This window comes from Sciurus carolinensis, chromosome 2, assembly GCF_902686445.1.
Source record: "Sciurus carolinensis chromosome 2, mSciCar1.2, whole genome shotgun sequence".
In the NCBI taxonomy this organism is placed as follows: Eukaryota; Metazoa; Chordata; class Mammalia; order Rodentia; family Sciuridae; genus Sciurus; species Sciurus carolinensis.
This window is the reverse complement of record NC_062214.1, coordinates 10,229,714-10,248,107: the sequence shown is the minus strand read 5'-3', so window position 1 is coordinate 10,248,107 and position 18,394 is coordinate 10,229,714. Positions and strand designations below refer to the sequence as shown.

At 53.8% G+C, this 18,394-nt stretch overlaps 2 protein-coding genes across 4 annotated transcripts in view; one reads left to right on the top strand and one right to left on the bottom strand.

Annotated features, from left to right (window-relative positions):
* Bcas4 (breast carcinoma amplified sequence 4) overlaps positions 1 to 5,609 on the top strand; it is a 55,465-nt gene extending 49,856 nt beyond the window's left edge. Inside the window, exon 5 of the mRNA XM_047536248.1 lies at positions 5,256 to 5,609. Within this exon, the coding sequence (XP_047392204.1) occupies positions 5,256 to 5,360 (105 nt within the window). The 3' untranslated portion in view covers positions 5,361 to 5,609. The remainder of the gene's footprint in view (positions 1 to 5,255) is intronic.
* A 9,393-nt stretch (positions 5,610 to 15,002) lies between these two features.
* The window catches only part of Adnp (activity dependent neuroprotector homeobox), a 29,284-nt gene continuing 25,892 nt past the window's right edge, over positions 15,003 to 18,394 (bottom strand). For all 3 annotated transcript variants that reach the window (XM_047536220.1, XM_047536239.1, XM_047536230.1), the window contains one exon: positions 15,003 to 18,237. In XM_047536220.1, coding sequence (XP_047392176.1) covers positions 15,124 to 18,237 — 3,114 coding nt within the window. In that variant the 3' untranslated portion in view covers positions 15,003 to 15,123. The remainder of the gene's footprint in view (positions 18,238 to 18,394) is intronic.

The following is an 18,394-nucleotide window of genomic DNA, read 5'->3' as shown; positions in this document are numbered from 1 at the left end:
GATCCTCCTCTGCTGGTTTCCGTGTTAATGCCTCTCCTCCAGCTGAAAGCAGAATCCATGGGGATCCAGGAACCTTCCGAGCTGCTGCCGGGGGCTCGCATTGCCTCCACAAGACTGCCCAGCTGGTCCATGCCACGAGGGCAGCCTGGGCACTGTGGCCACCCTGGGAGCCCCAGCCCCACGCTCTGTCACTAAGGCCTCTGTGGGCTCCCTCTGCCACTAGCTGCTGTGGTCAGTAGGCCAGCAGAGGCTGGTCCAGGCCAGGCTGGGCAAGAGGGCTCTGGTGGGAAGGGGGCTGGCTCTGCGAAGCTGCCCAGCCCAGCCCCTGGGTAGGAGTGGACAGGCTGGGGCCAGGGCCGCTTACGGAGAAAGGGGAGGGCTCTGCTCGCAGCCCTCGGCGCTGGAAGAGGGGACTCTGGAGCAGACACCGACCCTGCAGGAGGACAGTCGGGTGCAGCCTGGGGTACAGAGAGCCCTGAGCCAGGATGGAGCAGCCAGGCCCGGCCCGGGGGAAGCCCTGGGGACTGGCCAGGGCAGCGGCTGCTGCCAAGAGCTGAGAGGAGCCTGGTTGGAGCCGCAGCCCAGCGTTTACAGCTGAGCGAGGCCAGCCTCCCCGAGCTGCTTTGAAGGGGGCGTTGCCAGGTGCTGCTCCACCGGCCCTTGTGGACACTAGAGGAGACAGTGGGGTAAAGGGCAGCAGTCACTTCGCGTGGGGGCCCCAGGTGCAGCGCTGGAAGCAAAGGCCTGCGCGTCCTGCCCCCCAGGGCTGCTGAGCCCCGTGGGCCTGAGCCATCCCCAGCCCGGTGCACCCAGGGCTCCTCTGCAGGGACTGTGGCTCCCTGAAAGGCACGCATCTGTCCAGCGGGGCCATCTCTCTTCACCCTGCAGGAACATGGGCCTCTTGCAGGTAGGTAGCTCACTTTTTTCTTAAAAAAGGGAAAATAGGCACTTTATATCTATGGGAAACCCCCAGTTCTCCAGCGTCGGCAACAAACTCAGTCGTAAGTGGGCACAGTCAGCTGCTGACCAGGGTCACCAGGTGTGGCCTCTGAGTTGCATGGAAGGGGAGAGTCCTGCCAGTTTTGAGGTGGTGAAGCAGAGGCCGAGGGGACATTGGGCTCTGCCGAGGGGCTGCGCAGACGCTCAAGATGGGCAGACCTGGGTTCAGATCCCAGCTCTGCTGATTCTGAGTGGGGGTTTGTGGCCAAGTGACTCTCCGAGCCTCGGTTTCCTCTTTTGCAAGATGGGATTAAGGACTTCTGCCTCGCAGGCAGGGGGAGGCAGTGGGGGCCCAGGGATGACCCCGGGAACCTCAGGAGCCGGCCTCTTGCAGGGCTGCAGAGCGGCCACTTCCTCTGGGCCACAGCCTGCTCATGGGCACCTCCTGGCTGCTCCGAGCCCCGCGGACTGGGCTTGCCGTGGTTACCCACCAGCCACCGGCCAAATGAATTCAGGCCCAAGGACAGTCAGCGAGGCAGGCCTGCCCCACGTCTGGAGGCCAGTGGAAATGTGGGGAGGAGCTTGTCACTTCTCTTCTCTGGGGGAGGACAGGTTTAGTTCAGAAGCTTGGGGCCCATCTGGCCTGCCCTTGTTTTTGTAAATAAAGTTTTATTTGAACGCCCACGCCCTCCGTTTACATCTCGTTGAAGGCTGCTTTTGTGCTCCAAGAGCAGAGTCGAGTAGTGGCGACGGACTGTGTGGTCCGCGACGCCTGGGCTATCCAGTCTGGCTCCTTACAGAGACTCACTGACCCTGGCCAGCACCAGATGCAGTCCAGGGCTGGGGGGCAAGTGGGGCTTCGCTGCCCAGAGACGTGGGGGTGGGGTGGATCCTGGGACGCGCTGGGAAGGGCTTCTGGAAGCAGGAGTAGGAGCGGCACAGGGACCGCAAAGCCCCTAAGGTCGGTGGGCTTGGCTTCAGCGCAGACGGTGGTTTCATAGGGGTTTCAGAAGAGGGGCTCTAGCCAGCTAGGACCTGAGGTTTCACCTTGTGACGTGCTGTGACAGCCATTTGGGGTTTTTGTCAGAAAAGAAGTGCTGGTGGTGCAGGCTGCCAGGCGAGGGGGGCTCAGGCATCTGCCAGAAGCAGCAGATTACAGACCTGGTGAGTGTCTCAGGACAACTTCCTCAGCACGGTGACCTTGGGTCACCAGGGACTGTGGGTCCTGAGCTGCCAGATGATTTTCCAGGAGAAATCGGCAGTCTGGATTTTCATGGAAAAATCTGATTTTTTACAGGTTGGCAACTGTTTTGACAAATCACTGCACACCAAGCATGCATGTTCCTGGGCGGCGGGCTGCAGACTGGGAGCTGGGGATCCAGGGCGGAAGCGGGGAGTGACATGGAACGGCAGAGTGTACGGTCCAGCCTCCCTCTTGCAGAAGACGGAGGCAGGCTCCGGGCCGCCTAGCAGAGCACGGGGCTCTGGGCCTGGCGCGGGCTTGGGGGTCAGGGAGCAGTGTGGGCGCTCCTGCCTTGACCTCTGTCCTGGAGCAGCGGGGCTTTCTTGCCTGCAGGCTGGAGGTGGGGGTGGGGAGCCTCTGATGCCCCTGCTTACCTGGCTGACCTCAGTGGGGCCTAGTGACCAGTTGGAAGGCTCTAAGGGTGCCTCTGAGATTCTCAGGGGTGCAAAGCACTGGCAAGACTGTTCAGGTTTGAGTGTGCTGCTCTGTCCCCATGGAGCCTGTGGGTTGATGGGCAGAGCTGGGCCTGGTGCTGGGTCCCAGCCATCTGGTCCCCTTGCACCTGGGACCTCTGAGATATGGAGAGACCTTGCCTTGCAGGTTGCCATGGAATCCAAGAGCAAATGGGCGTGTTTTCTGGTGGCATCTGGTGTGTGAGTGACACCTCTATAGCGCCCCCTCGTCCTGGCTCCTGGAGGGACGCCCAGAGAGGTGTCCAGCATTAGGTCGCAGGGCCACCAGGCAGGGCTGCATCCCGAGCTACCCGGGTCTCCCACTGCCGCGTCCCTTGGTTCCTTCATAATTATTTTGGTTTTCCTCCAGTTTCAAAAGTCTGCCTCCTTTAGTAGATTCATTTCAAAAAGGAACACGAGGTTCCTGGAGAGGCCACTTGGTAGGGCTGGGACACTGGCTCAGGCCTGGCCTGGACACTGACCTTGTATGGACCTTTTGCCATGCCTGGGTCCCATGGGTCAGGAGAAGGGCCATGCCTCTTCAGGATGGCAGAATGCTGTTGCCTCAAGTTCTGTACCCGGATGAGAGCTGAAACACCAGTTCCTTCCCAGGAACCACCAGGGCCAGGGCCAGGGCTGGGAGGAAGAGGTGCAGATGCCCTCAACTCTGGTCTCCGCTCTGCCTCCCTCGGACTGCACAGGGCCTGTGGGCTCACTTCCCAGGTGCTGCAGGGATACCTGTGTCCGCTGATTCCCTGGGGCAGGAGGTAGACAGGGAAGTTTATGGGAGAAGAAGGATAGGTGGAGATGGGCCCTGCCCCCCAAGTCACCCCCATGCAGGCCAAGCCAAGAGTGGCTGACCGAGGACTGACTGTTAACCTCCTGAGGCTGACCCTCGGCCAAGGTGAATCTCTTGTCCTGGTTCCAGGGGTGAAGGTGTTGACACAGGCGGATGGGAGGTCCCTAGACACCAGGACATGTTCTCACCTTCTGTAAAATCCTTGGATGGCTCCCTTCCTTGACAGAGGGAGAGTTGGTGTGGTGGAAGTCCAGGGCTCTGTGGCTCAGAGGCAGAACCTGTCACACTCACCTTATGGGACACTTGCGGCAACCTCCTCCCTTTCCCCTGCTGCCTGTTCTCTATTCTGTTCTTCCTAAAGCCACGCCTGAGTGCATACACAACGTGCCATCTTGCTTGGTAGCTTCGACCTGAGTTGGATCCCGGCCCTGGCTTGCTGGTTTCGCTCTCCGGGTGCTCCTGGGAGGTTCTTCACGGGCTGCCAGCTGCCTGCACGGTCTGGCCTGGTTAGGGCTGCCCCCTGCCTCCACTGCCGGGCCTGCTCTGCCAGGAGCGTCAGTTCCCCAGCCCCCGCCACGCCCCCTTGGCCCCGCCCACTGCTGGGGACGGCTTCCTCCAATTCCTGCCGCAGTCCTGCTGCCGGGTGGCGTCTTAGATGACAGCCTCTGGAGGCGCCCAGCCCCTCCAGGGAGAGCTGGCGCCTCTCCTGGTTCCCAGGCCTTTGTGCCTTGTCTGTGCTCATGAGATGGGGGTGAGTAGCGGGCACCTGGAGGGCGTGGCTTGGGCAAGCGGCCTGTGAGCCTGGGTTCACCTGCTCTGTCCTGCTGGCTGCGTGGGGAGGGCGGGTAAGGGTGCAGCACGGTGCGGGGCACAGCGCGGGGACAGCGCTGGTCACCTCGAGCCGGGCTGTGTCCTTGCCCTGCATCTTGACTGCGGCTGCAGGCTGGAGGGCACAGAGGTGACCAGGAGATGGAATGGCCCTGGAGCTCCGGTGGGGGAGAGGGCGGCGAGAGGTCCCCTGCCTCTGTCCCCTGACCCTATGTGCCTGCCAATCCGCTGGGGCCCCAGGAGCAGAGCCCAGTCACCACGAAGACTCTCCTTTCCTCCCTGGCGCTCCACAGCCATGGGACCGGCCTTGTTCTACGGAGAATCATGGGAGCTTTGACACCCCCAGGCCCAGGCCTCACCCCAGACCAGTGATCCCGGACCCCCGTGCAAGGCCCAGGCCCAAGCTCTCCGTAAAATCCCAGGAGCGTCCAGCGCCGACTTCGGGAACCCCTGCTGGGGGTGTCCTCCGATCCTGGCCTTCCCTGGGTCCCTCCAGCCAGTGGGCGGGGGCTGCTCGGTGGGAGCCCCTGCTCCCTCCCGCACTTGCGCAACAAGCCAGGCCCCAGGCGCCTCCTAAGGGTCTGGCTTGCGAAGAGACGCTGGCACCCTGGCCAAGGTTGGGCCTCCCGCATGGCAGGGCGCTGGGGAGCAGCCCCTCTTTGCTGGTGGCATGCTTCATGGGCTCCGGGAGGCCCAAGGAGCGGCCTCCCTCCTGGCCCACGTGTCCTGCAGTCCCAGTGGCCGCACTGGCCCATGGCCTCCCTCCGGTCCTCCAGGCTCCTCCCCGCGAGGCCTCTGAGCCTCATCTCAGGCCCACAATGGACTGCTGTGGAGAGGGCGCCCCGCTGGTGGGCTGGGCCCCTTCGGGCGGTGGCTCTGGCTGTCACGGGCAGTGCTGCCGAGGAGCAGGGACATGCCCCTGCAGGATAGCTGGAGTCCCGGGGCTCCGGGCAGCGAGTTCGGTGCTGACAGTGTCCTACTTTTGCCATTGCAGAAGCCATCCGCGCCAGAGCCCCCGCCCTTCCAGCTGCCCGCGTTGTACAGGACCGAGGACCATTTTCCCATGGACGCCCGGGAGGCACAGCGCCAGCCCCACTGAGGCCGCTGGCCTTTGTGAGCGCCGCGTGCTCCCGCGGGACCTGGAGTGGACTGTATCTGCAGCGCCTGCGTTTCTTGTGCTTTTGTTGTGGTTGATTTGTTGTGTTGGTGCATTTCTTCCCCGTGGGTGTGGGGCTGCAGAGGGGCATGTGTGGCAGGGACTCAAGATCTGGCGGCCAGGGTGTCACCTCCTGCCTGCTATTTTAAGGGGCGAGGCTCTGGGTGGGCAGGCCGTGCAGGGAAGCTGGGGGCTGCCTGACCTGGCCAGTCATCCTAGCGAAGGTGGAGAGCTCACTTGTGGTCAGCCTGAGAACAATGGGAGCGTGGGCTTCCTTTTCGCCCACGGGAATTTTCTTGAAAGCCACCCTGCCCCTCACCCCCAAGGCCTGGTCCAGTCTGCTTGTTAAGACTCTGGCTGAGGAGAGGCTGCAGGCCGGACCTGTGGTCCCTCGCAGAATGCAGAGGTCAGCGGACTCCCAGGCCCTGGAAGGTGTGTGTCTTTTCCTTTCTTCTAAAGAGGAGTTTCCTGCTCTTGTCTTAATACCCCAGATTCTGGAATTCCTCTCAGAGCCGAACAGACACCACACACACACACACACACACACACACACACACACACACGCACTCACCACGGAGACACACACTCGCCACGGAGTGCAGGGTTAGAATTTTGAGGATGAACGGATCTGACAAGATAGCGCTGGAAAAGCCAGGGATGAGTTGGGTGGTGCCAATGTTGGGGAAATCTCCAGAATTAAAAGACCGAGGTGGATCCAGTGTTTCAGGAAGAGTCAACATTTTCCTCTTGGGGCCATCTTTGAACACCTTTATGGAAGTAGAACTCACATTACAGAAAGGGCCCCTGAGCCAGGCACAGGGGTGCAGACCTGTAATCTCAGAGACTAAGGAGGCCGAGGGAGGAGGATCACAAGTTCAAGGCCAGCCTCAGCAAATTATCGAGATCCTGTCTCTAAGTGAAAAATAAAACAGACTGGGGATGTGGCTCAGTGGTGAAGCACCCCAGGTTCAATTTACACACACACACACACACACACACACACACACACGCAGAAAAGAAAAAGGGGCACAGGAGCACGTGGAGCATGGTACCCACGCGTGGAACACATTTGTGCAGCCCAACCAACACTGCCACACCCAGACGCCCTCGGGCCCACTCCTGTCATGCTCCTGAGCCCGCGTCCTCCTGAGCGAAATGGAGGCTGGAGGGCGCGTGCGCATGTGCACAACGCGATGGCTCCGTCTGGCTATCACTGGACTGATCTGCAGATCGTTAGTCCCCGTGGCCACGCTGTGTTGATTGAGACTGCTCTTAACGCAGGAAGCCCGCCACTCCTGAACCCCATCTGCCCAGGGGCAGCATGCACGGGATGGAAAGCCGATTGTTTAGACAAGCAGTTGAGGATACGAATTTCCTGAAGGCCAAGTATCTGTTGACTGCTGGAGACACCAGCCTTCTTGCTCCTTCCAGGGCCTGAACCAGGGACCAGGGAGCGCTAGAAGGGATGGCATGTGCTCAAGCTATAGCAGCAGAAGGTCCTAAAATAGAGACGTAGGGCTGTGGCCAGGAGGGCATCCTGCCTGGGCAGCCTTCCTCTCCTGCACAGCTTGGCTGCGTGGCCTCCACCTTGCTGCGTATCCTCCTGAGCTCAGCCGCCTCCAGTGAGGCCTATGAACACGGCGGCTGCCCGTGGCTGTGGTGTGTGCTTGGCCTGGGGTCTGGCAAAGGGCACTCAGTAAGGGTGGCCGTATCGTGGTCAGTGGCTTGACGGGGAGGACTGTGCTGTTTCTCTGTTGAGCAGTGGCACCCAGTGACCTCAACAGTGAGTGACTTAAGGACTACGCTCATGTCACAGAACGAGCTGCGGAAGAGTGAGCCGCTAAAGATGCACAGTCTTTGAGGACTTTCCCCGGTCAGCCAGGAGGGAGGTCACATGAGAAGTCTGTGCAGAAGAGGCCATTCTGGTTTCCCAGGTAGTGAATGGGGAGAGGGAAGGCAGGACAGCAGCCCTGCCAGGAATCCCAGCCTAGCCCCTCGAGCTCCCTGGCCCGGCCTGGGCTCCTCGGGGCCCCTCCCCAAAGGCAGACCCTGGCATGTCCACTGTGAAGTGAGCCTTGACCGCACACTTCCACGGCCCCCGCAGCAGAGGAAGGGTCGCCGCAGCCCAGGACAGGTGGCTCTTCTTTTGTGGCCCTTCCTGTCTGGATCACCAGTAGGAAGGACACTGCAGATTCTCACAAGGGCAAGGCTCTTGGCTCCACCATCTTCCCACTTTCCTGGGCTATGGACGTCATGTCCATCCTAGCGAGAGGGGTCAGGAAGGCAGCCCTGGTCTGGGGCACAGGCGTGTTCCAGTGTGTCTTTATGTTGAGACAGCTGGATAACCATCTGGAAAAGGTAAAGCAAGCTCCACATCTTGCTCTGCATGGCTGGCGCAGTTCCAGAATCCCAAACGGATCGAGGAGCTGAGTGTTTGAAATGCAGCTCATTAGGAAGTCGGCAAATACACTGGAGAGTGACACAAACTCAGAAGCCGTAAATGAGAAAATTTTGATTTTATATATATAAAATTAAACCTTTTGCATAGCAAAACAAAAAGAAAATTCAACCAAAAAAAATCCCCAAACAAAATCCTAAGTAAATTTAAGACAAATGGCAAATTGGGAAAACATGTTTGCAACTCAGTTGCAAAGGAATAATCATTCTGATATGTAAATAGCACCTACAGATAAATAATAAAAAATGGGCAAAGGGTATGAACAGGCATTTCACAGAAAGGAAAATGCAGGTGTTCAAACATGAAAAGACACGACCTCTGTGTGTAAGAATATTGGAACTGCGCAGAGGGGGCTGCAGGTGTAGCTCGGGTACAGTGCTTGCCTAGCATGTGCAAGGCCTGCCACGGGTTCATTTCCAGCCCTGCCAAAATGAAAAATAAATAAATATACAAAAACACAAAGAAGAAGAATTATTTCTGGAAATTTCTTCACATATCACTGCAAAGGTTAAAATCTTTGATGACACTGTTGGTGAACTTTTAGACAAATACGCTTCCTTAGGCCCCATGGCTGGGGACACCATTCTTGTGGACAGTCAGCAGTATCTATCAAAATATGAAATGTACCCAGACCCAGTACCTCAACTCTCAGAACCCAGCTTATACAAGAGAAAGAATGCACAAGGTTGTCCCCTCTGCACTGAAACAGCACAGGTCTGGGCAGAACTCGAGCGCACGTCCCCACCGTGGAATACCACGAGGTGGGGAAGAGGGACTGACGGGGAGTTCCTCAGGAGGTGGCATGGAGATTGCCAAGATACGAAAGCCAAATGCAGAGAAACGTACATACTGTGCTCCCATCTGTGCAAAAATGAGGCAACGAAAATTCTCAGGATAAATAAAAACTGGAGAACAGAGGGTATGTGGGGCGCGTGGCGTCCTCCCCACTGTACTTCTTTTTACATTTTGGTGTTTACCTATCCAGAAAAGTCACCTAAAATCCATTGCCAGCAACTGGAAACCAGGACAGTCCACAGAAACAAGCAGCCCCTCTTCTGAAGCCGGGGCATCTGCAGCCCAGGGCTCATGTCGTAGCGAGGAGGAGCCCTCTGGGGGGCGGCTCCTCCTGCCGAGACCCTCAGAGCCAGAGAGCCCCAGGCTTGGGGGATTTCTTCCCAGGATGTGGGTGGTGTGGAGAGGCCCGTGGTGGGGGGTGGCGGCTGCTTGGTCACTGCAATCCCAGCCATTGGCAGTTCAGTGGCACCTCCACACCCCAACTCCGAGATCCCCAGGGAGGGGGTGGGTCCCATGGTACAACTGTGCGCTGTCGAGGCCGCTGTTCTGGGATGACAGAGCTCCAGGGCACCACAGCGACTTCCCTCAAGAACACAGATCAAGGCCTGCGAAACGTCTGCAGAGTCCAGACCCTAGAGATTTCACCCAGGAATGCAAGGCTGGCTTAACCTGTGGGAAATGCCACACACCACATTAATAAAGGACAAAGCCCTTGGCCATCTCAGTGCCTGAGCACAAGAATGGATAGATCCAACCCCCAGCCCCACAAAAGCTCTCCTGCTTAGGTGAAATGGGCTCAGGGAAGGGCAGACCCCTTCCCCACATCTGCTTACAGGCTTTAAAGGCACCTGGACGTGTCTCGTGGGCCCAGGCGGCTGCAGGCGCCTCTACCCATTTGTAAGCAGCACCTCCTTGGCCCTGTCAGGCACACTGTCCCGGAACCTCCCTGGGAAGACGCTGAGCCAGACAGGTGATGGTCAGCTGATGGGTGGAGGGCAGTGGGTCTGTGGGTCTCAGGCTTGCTGGGGCTTCTGGTGGCTTCCTGTGGGGGAGTATTGAGGGGAAAAACACAGGGGATGTGTATTTGGTCACGAAGAACCAAACCAGGAACGCCTGCCTCACCTTGGCCACCAGGAGGCCCTTCTCAGGTCTTCCAGAAGACTCTGCTGTGGATAGAACAAGAAGTCACCTTCCTGGGGCAGCAGTGACCTCCGGGGGCAAGAACTCTTGGGGTACCCCAGAGCACCCAGAACTAGCTAGGACGCTAGTTTATGCTGACTACACAGAACTGCCAGCGCACTGTCGTGTGGCCCTGTGTGTTGGCATCAGCTGGACAGCAGCCCAAACCAATGATGCCAGCCCTCTGGAGGGACCCTGAGCAGCTTCAGAGTCCCCAGGTGACTTCAAGAGGCAGCTGGAGCTACCTGGGTTCACCCGGGGCACAGGTCCTTTTAAGCATAATTGTGTCCTCACTGTCCCCCCCACTGCCTTCTTGGGTGTAGCATGGAATTGTGTTTGAATAGAAGCAAATCCACCTCAGCTGCTGGGTGTCAGAGCAGCCCTGTGCCTGGCCAAGGAGTCCACCTCCCAGAGACTGTTTCAGGAAGGTCCTGCGGGCTGAATGCAGGACTGTCGTTCAACACTGAGGGAGGGAAATCCTATGGGTGGGTGAGAAGTCCCCCTCGACACCTGGCACCTGCCAAGACCAACAGGCTCTGCGGGTGGTGGGACAGGAGCTGGAGTGCTTGCCAGTGACGTCCTGACATAGCCAGCTGCCGGTCCCCTTAATGAGACAGTCTAGTTGGGCTTCCTGTTCTGCAGGGAGGGTCCTAATTATCTACGTAAGGGGCGGAGGCCAGGCGAAGTGAGTGGGGTAGGCACTGCTGAAGGAAGCGGATGTCCCTGGAAAAGAACATGCAGCCTGAGCCCGAGCTGGGCTGGGACTGTCCACTCCCAGGTCAGTGCCACCAGCATGTGGGAAGTGCCAGGAGTCACTGAGACAAGGCTGCTCTGATCCGGCTGGGGAGTTTTGAGTGACGCTATGTCCAGGCCCCTGCTCTGAGCAAGTCTCAGTTCACAGTCAAGAGGAGCCAACAAATGGCCTGCACTTATTCTTGGGGACATCCTTGTTAATGGCAAGCTACGCTGGTCTTCCTCTTCGGTAGAAAGGGGATGAAGCACAGCAGAAGCAGAAGAGCTGCTGGCCTGATGTGGCAGGACGACACTGTGGCTGTGGGAACGAGGGCAGCTCAGGAAACCGGAGCTGTGGTGTGGTGGGGATGCCAGTGACTGTGGCCTGGGCCTCCTGTCCAGGAGGCACCTGCCCCCAGCCTTCAGGTCAGCATCTAAACCCCACTGGACTAACTCCTCTGCAGGGCTGCCGTCTGGGTTGTCAGGCTGTTTCAGGGACTCAGGTGTCCAACTCGCCCAGGCACGAGCTTCAGCAGTGCTTCGAAGACTTGCTCAGTACACGTGGACTCACTGAGCGTCCTGAGCTCCTGGTGGACCTAGGAGTTGGGCTGCCCTGCGGGAGAGCTGTGGTCCAGCCCTTGCTCAGAGGCCCCTCGCCGGGGACAGAGGCTTTCCTCCTGCAGACGAAACACAGTTTCATCGGCCCTGTGGCCAGGCAGGTCCCACAGCTGTCCTCCTCTCCCCACCCTCCCAGACGGCTTGTCGCACACACAGCTGCCAGTCTGCTCAGTGGAGAGGCAGCCAGCACGTCGGAAAAAGCCCTTTTATTTGTAGCTGCTTTATCAGTTTCCAAAAGGGATCCAATTTGCCATCAGTGCCGCAACTGCTTACTAAAGGTTCAGCAAGAATTTTATTGCAAAAACCAGTCGAGGTTTACAGGGCCTTGCACCTTAAGGCCAGACGGTGGCCTGGAGCGGGGACAGGAACACCATATTCTGGAAAAAAACACACACAAGGAAACTAGAATGGGGGATTCTGCCACTGATTCCACTCAGAGCCTGTCCAGGCAATGACTACGGACCTGGCCTTGCTGGGTCCGTCTTGGAGCATTTGAAAGCAGGACTTGAGGATTTTCAGGTGGTGATTTTGACAACATGAAACTTTCACCTGAGACATTGATTTTTGAGCACAATCCCACCGCAGACATGGGGTTTCTAGCACATTCACGTTACATCTGACATTCCAGTATTAAAGTTGGAGCAAGCCGATGGTGAGGCAGCAGCATGCAATTACCAAATGGCAGCGTCCTTTGTCACAGGTTTGGATTTGATTTTGAGTCAACCTCCCAGCAGAGTTTATCTTCAAGTTTGAAGCATCCAGAGCCTTGGCTGAGATTGATCTTTTTTTTCTAGACTCTCTCCCGGTGACCAGTTAATAGTTATGTTGACGTCATCTCCAGCAGTTGGAATGGTGGGAGCAGCCTTTTCCTATTCCTATTCCTTCTCGGTCTTCTGAGATTTGTCTGGTTGAGATGTCCACGTTGACACTTAGGGGAGCCATCTTACAACTGTTAGCTACCATCTTGGTGAGCCACAGGGAGGGTGAGATGAGGGGTACGATGGGTAGAAAACCCAGTGCCTGACCTTGCTTTATCAAGTTGATTGTGTGTTCTTCTTAATTAGGTAGAGATTTTCCATCATGCAGGCAGAGGCACAGTCCCACGTGGAAATGACCCCCATCTTGAGGGACTAGAGCTGGCAGTTTGAGATGAAGTAAAGGAAGCCCTCCTGAGCATGGCAGCAGCAGGTTTGGTGACTACTGGTGAAGTGTTTCAGATGGGGAATTCCAGCCTTTAACAGGGGTTTCCAAAAAGCTGGTGCTTATTTGGCCCATTTGTGAAATGGGCACCTTAGTAAAGGGGCAGGCATTTGGATCGCATGGACACAATCACAGGCAGTAAGATGGTCAAGTCCATTTCTACTCAGATCTTAAAAGGGGATAAAGCTGTTGGAGGGAGGGACTTCTCTCTTCGCTCAATAACACAGAACCAAAGATGGGATTTTAAAAAGCACTTCTATATGCTGAAAAGGGAGAGAAACATCAGTCTGACTCTGGAACTCATTGTTACAAGAAAATTTGAAGGGCAAGATAGCAAAGCTCTCCAGAATGAGTAATTATTATTTTTTTAAAATTAGAAACCTACAGAACTGTTCTTCCTACAGTTATAGGTATTCTAATTGCAAGGTGGCAGATTGCTGCGGTTTTAAATTAAATGATCACCAGATTATTCCAAAAGCAAACGGCAGCAACAACATTCTTTTAAAAGGTTTTTATTGAGACACTTTCAGGGTTTCTCAACAATTCCAGCTGGGAATGTTATTTCCAACTTTTAAGTGGCCAAAACCCTTCTCAAATGGCAGAGGGCCCTCCCACCACCTTAGCTAGGAAGCCGCATCATCTGTTTGAAGTCCCACCAGCGAGGGCCCTGGACCACTCACACCCACGCCTCTGCACAAGCATCTCGTTCTGCATGCGGGACACCCACCCAGGCTCAGTTCTTCCTGTTTGAATTAGGCAGAGTGATTCCACCAACATGAGGTGGCTTGAATCCAGCTGCTGTTTCTGATTTGGTAATCTAAGCATCCTAACTCGGGGGGCCCTGCATGCTGGCTGCAGACTTCCTACTGCAGCTGGTGAAGCAGACCTGAGTCCCAGGCTGGCCCAGGCCCTGACACTCCAGCCCTCTTGCACTTCTGCCTGTATTGTTTCTGAGAAACATTTAGGGAGAGTCTCAGGTCACAAGTCTTTCTTGGAGAAGGTGTTAGAAAGTTATGGAAGCCAACCACTTTAGACTTTTTAAGGTCAATGTCCCCAAGGCGTGACTGACTCGCCATGGTATGGACTGCAGCAGCCCCTTGATGCCTCGGGGCTGGAAATGCTGAACCAACCCTGCCTTCCTGTGACCTTCTCAAGTTGCTCTGGGGAATCTGCACAGTGAACACACCAGCTCTGGCTACCCCAAGGCCCTGAATGAGGCTCTCCAAAGCTTATTAACAGTCAAAGGCCTGTTTAGCACAACTGTTCCCATGACAAGGTGAAAAGTAACACATCCTTCCTTCAGAAGAAAAACTTCCTGGCATTAAGATTCTGCTTGCAGGTTAATGCCAATTTTTGCTTACATCCTTCTATCACTGCGACATCCACGTACATATGCAGGCTCTGCTCCTTAACAAGAGGAACTGAAGAACTAAAGGATGTTACTTTTGCAGTTAAAAACACCACCACAAAACCAAAATAATCTGTAACAGGTTCCTTGCGAGAAAGCATTCTCTGTAAATAGCAGATCTTGGTTTTCCACACGTTTCCTTGGTGAGTGTGGCTTCCGTCTCTGATGAAAGAGTGCCACAGCATCAAATGGCACGAGATGTAATGGACACACAGGTCTGTCGTGTGCAATAAAGCAAATATTTACATTAAGCACAATACAGCAATTTATTTAGATGCTTAAAATGAATACAAAGGGAAATAAAGATCACAAAATTATACATACTACAACAGTGTGTCATATATTAGATGGTATAAATGAATACACCAGGGTGGTGTTCAACTAAGATAAAACTAAATATCCAAAAGGCAGCACTCAGTGGTTTGCTGCTTTAACACAACACACTTTTATACAGATCTAAAAGGTGTCAAAATTAGTAGCTGCAAAGTCAATTCTTGATGTGATTTTAGCTTAAAAGATTCCAGAAACAGATCTGAAATACCAGTTTTTGTTTTTGACAGCTGTAATGTCAAGGATATTCAGAACAAGAAAAATTCTATAATACAAGAGAGTCCAGATATATATCTTACGTGGCTGGCCTCTGTTGCAAGATTGTACAAGGTTATGTGCAAAAACTAAGTCTGTCCAAAGGTCCATACTAGCGCAGGTTCAAGCTTTTGCTAGGTAAACTAGATATAGCATTTATTACACAGCAAGGGCAACACTAAAAAAAGAAACAAATCTATGATGGGGGCACACAATAACAATATCATAAGCATCACTTGAATAGGTCTAAAAGACTGTACAAATATACATTTCAACTATTCAGAATGAATACATGAAAAAAAAAAAAAATCGAATTTCCCAAAGTCTACTGTACACATTAGACTGGCAGCTTGTCTGTCGGCCCTACACTACCATGTGGACCAGGACAACGCTTCTCAAGGACATCCAACCGACATTTCACAGAGGGAAAGATGTTGAAAAGGCGGAGAAAAGAAGCCTCTGCTTTTCCTCGTGTGCGTTCATGAGCCACCAGCTTAGGGTTTTTCACATTTAAGTCACCATGTCTGTCAGAGAAGGTTCTGAAGCCAAGATCAGCCAAACGTGCCATAGACTTAGAAATGACCACTGGGACCGCAGTGGCCACGTGTCCCCGCGTCCCCGCAGCCTGCTGACGAGTCCTCATGAGGCGGTACCAGTTAAGAGCTTTGCAGTCAGACTGAAAGAAGAGTCCCCGCTGCTGCAGCGAGTCACGGTGAGGCCTTGGCAGGTACTCACGCCTGCTGGCTGCTCAGCTTAACTCCGGTCAAGCTGCCATGCATCGACTCAGCCACGCCATCAGTCATGTTGTCGAACTGCTCCCCGTCCTCACTGTCAATTGTGCTATTCTGCCACTCAATCTGGGGGTTAGATAAGCGCTCACTGTTCTCGGATGCATTCTTCCACTGTGACTGGTCCTTGGACCAAAACCCTTCAACTTTTCCATAGGAACTATTCTTCCATTTCAACTGCTCTCTGTCACCTTGCATGGGAGCCTTTTTTTTGGCAGCCGGCTTACTGCTCCTAGCATCTTCACTCTGGGAAGACTCGTCAGACCAGGTTCCTGGCTTCATCTCACACGCATTATCCTCGAAGTCCGACAACTGCTGGGAGCCAGGCCCGCTCTCAGAGGGCGAGGCCCCATCGTCCTTCCATTCAACGACCTCGTCTTGGTCGACCTCGCTGTCAGAGGCATCCTGCATGAGTTTGGCTGGCTCCTCAGTCAAATGAACAGTTTCGTACTTTGAACCATCCTCCTCTTTTTGGTCTAGCTTCTCATCAGGTTCTAAAGCATCCTCAGGAACTATCTTCGGTACATGTTCCTCGGGGTTATCATTAGGGACTTTAGGCTCAACTTCGAAAACGGGATCAAAAGGGCTACCGCTTCTATTAGACTCTTCTTCTAAATTTTCAAAACTATCAGAGGAACTGTCCTCTTCCTTCCCAAGGTGAAGCTTTTTGTCAACAGTCTTACTGGCAGTGACTCTGGAATCCTTCTCATCATGGTTTTCAAACAGCCACTCTGCATCAAAATCCATCTCATGTTTGACTTTATTCAACTCTTTCATGTTGAAGCCCAGCAACACCCCAGGCTTGTACTTCTCACAATCACGGACACACTTCTTCCGTTTGTTACTAAAATGTGACGCAATGTCACTCTTCCACAACCACAAGCTGGCTGCTAACTTCTCAATCTCTCTCCTGGTGGGATAGGGCTGTTTGTTGAAATATTTTGTTAGAAAGCTTTTTCTGGCTTCATAGGAATCATCTTCATGACCCTTGGGGTCTAAAGCTAAAACGACAGGCTCCTCAGGCTTCTCTTCGAAGAAGCTGGGCGAATCACTATCATCATCTAACTTTCGTTTTTTCAGCAAGGGAAACTCCATCTGCTCGTAGGTGCGTTTCACAGGTGCCAGGCCTGGAGACTGATTGAGCCGAGAAGGTGCGTTGGTCTTATCCTGGCCATTCTGGGTCTTGCCAACACCCCTGCAATGCACCAGGTGCAGAGTGATGGTTGAGGCGGTCATGTTGCTGGTGTACACACCCAGGCAATGGATGCACTTGTAGGTGAGCTTTTTCTCCACTGGATGAACCGTCTGAATAACCTGGTGCCTCTCTCGTAAATGATGTGCAAGTGCATCAGATATGGGTCCTTTTAGGATTGAAAAGCAAAGAGGGCAAAGGGTTTTTCCAACATCTTTCTTATAGGGCACTGCAGCTTGAGGTGAACTTTTGACAGGGATGTCTGCCTTTTCCTGAACTTTCGGTTGTGGCTTTGGAGGAACGGGAGGGTTATTCTGGGCATGGTAAGCAACAGATTCAGCTGGGGCGTCTCTCAGGTTGTAGGTGGTTACCAGGAGATGGATGTTAGTGTGACTGCCTTGCTGTAATGTCAAATCAAAACTCAAAGTAGAATCCGTTTTAGGTCCCATCTCTTCGTCTATGTGAACCATTCGCATGTGCGCAGCCATCTTTTCCACATCATTGAAAGTTGAGCGGCAGTATGGACAAGACAGACCATGAATTAGCATGTGGTTGAGCAAGGTGTCTGTGGGCAAATAGCGATTACAGTAGAGGCATTTGCTAGTAAAATTGTGTATTTTCATAATGTAGTTGGCCACTGCTGGCACTTTCTCAGCTTTATGTTCTTTTTCGAAGTGCACACTATAGACATTCTCAGGAAAAAGCTCATTACAGATTGTACAAATTTTCCACTTTTGAGTTGCGGAAGTATTGGCTGGGGGGGGACCTGTGGCAGCTGCGGGAGGTTTAGAACTGGACTGACCTAATACTCTGGAGGCCTGCGATTGGGAGAGGGAAGGAGACTTTAACTGGCCTGATGAGAGAGAAGAGGCATTAGAGGCCTGCAGGGAGTATCTTGCTGGTGCCTGGGACCTTTGCTCTGTCCCAAGTCCATAAGACCTTCCATTTCCACTTGGGAGTAACTGCTTCACAGACTGAGACTGCTGAGGGATGGAAACTGGTGCGTTGCCACCTAGACCCAGTCTCATTGATTGACCAACGCTGTAGCCCTGGCCTACAGACTTGACCCCATAGTTATTCTGCTGCAGGTGAACATTGGACATCATGTTGACTCCTGTAGAATTTAAGTTAGGCTTTGGTATTGACAGTCGATTCACCATCTGCTGTGATGGTAAAGACCGGACATTTCCAGAAGCAAGGGCACCAATTCTTGGTGGGAGTCCCATGCCCTTTTTCTCTTGAGGTTTGGGAGCAATTAGCATCAAGGGTTTGGATCGGGGAACAACCACATTTGTGTGTCCGATCATGGCAGTGACCTGATAGCCTATGCGTTCGTGGTCTTCGATGACATGTTGTACCAAAGCTTCATAGGACTTTGGCATGAAAAGGCATCGCTTGCAGTGAATACTACACTCTTCCCGGGCACTTGTGCCTAAGGGGACTGCACCATTGAGAGACTTTTCTCCTGCCTTTGCTATGTAAGGTGCTGCCACATGCTGAAAATGTTCCCTGTAAATGTGCTTCCTAACTATTTCATAAAGAGGGTCTCGGTAAGTGCACTTCTTACAGTAATAAACAGCTTGCTCTACACTGTCAGCCTGCTTAGGTTTAAGGCCATCGTTTTTGTTTTTATCTTTGAAAGTGCTGAGGCTGCTACTTGGTGCGCTGGCGTTTGGAGCATGAAATATTTTAATGTGTGTTTCCAAAGTCTTTTTGTCTGCATTGAAGGTACAATAGGGGCAATTAAGGAGAATTCTATTTTCAAAGTCTTCACTATGGACATTCCGGAAATGACTTTTGTAGGCAGAAAAGAATTTTGAGGAAAATGGACAAGCACTGCAGCAAAAAGGTTTTGTCCGATAGTCCTAAAGAAAACAGAAACTAGAATCAGAATGCCACTCTGGGCAGGCAATAACAATTTCTAAGTGACCCCCCACCAACATATTCTCAGAATGCTACTTTTAGAGTAACAACTCTTAATGCCCTGATTTCAGCATGGTTAATTCTTCCTGCAGAACAAAT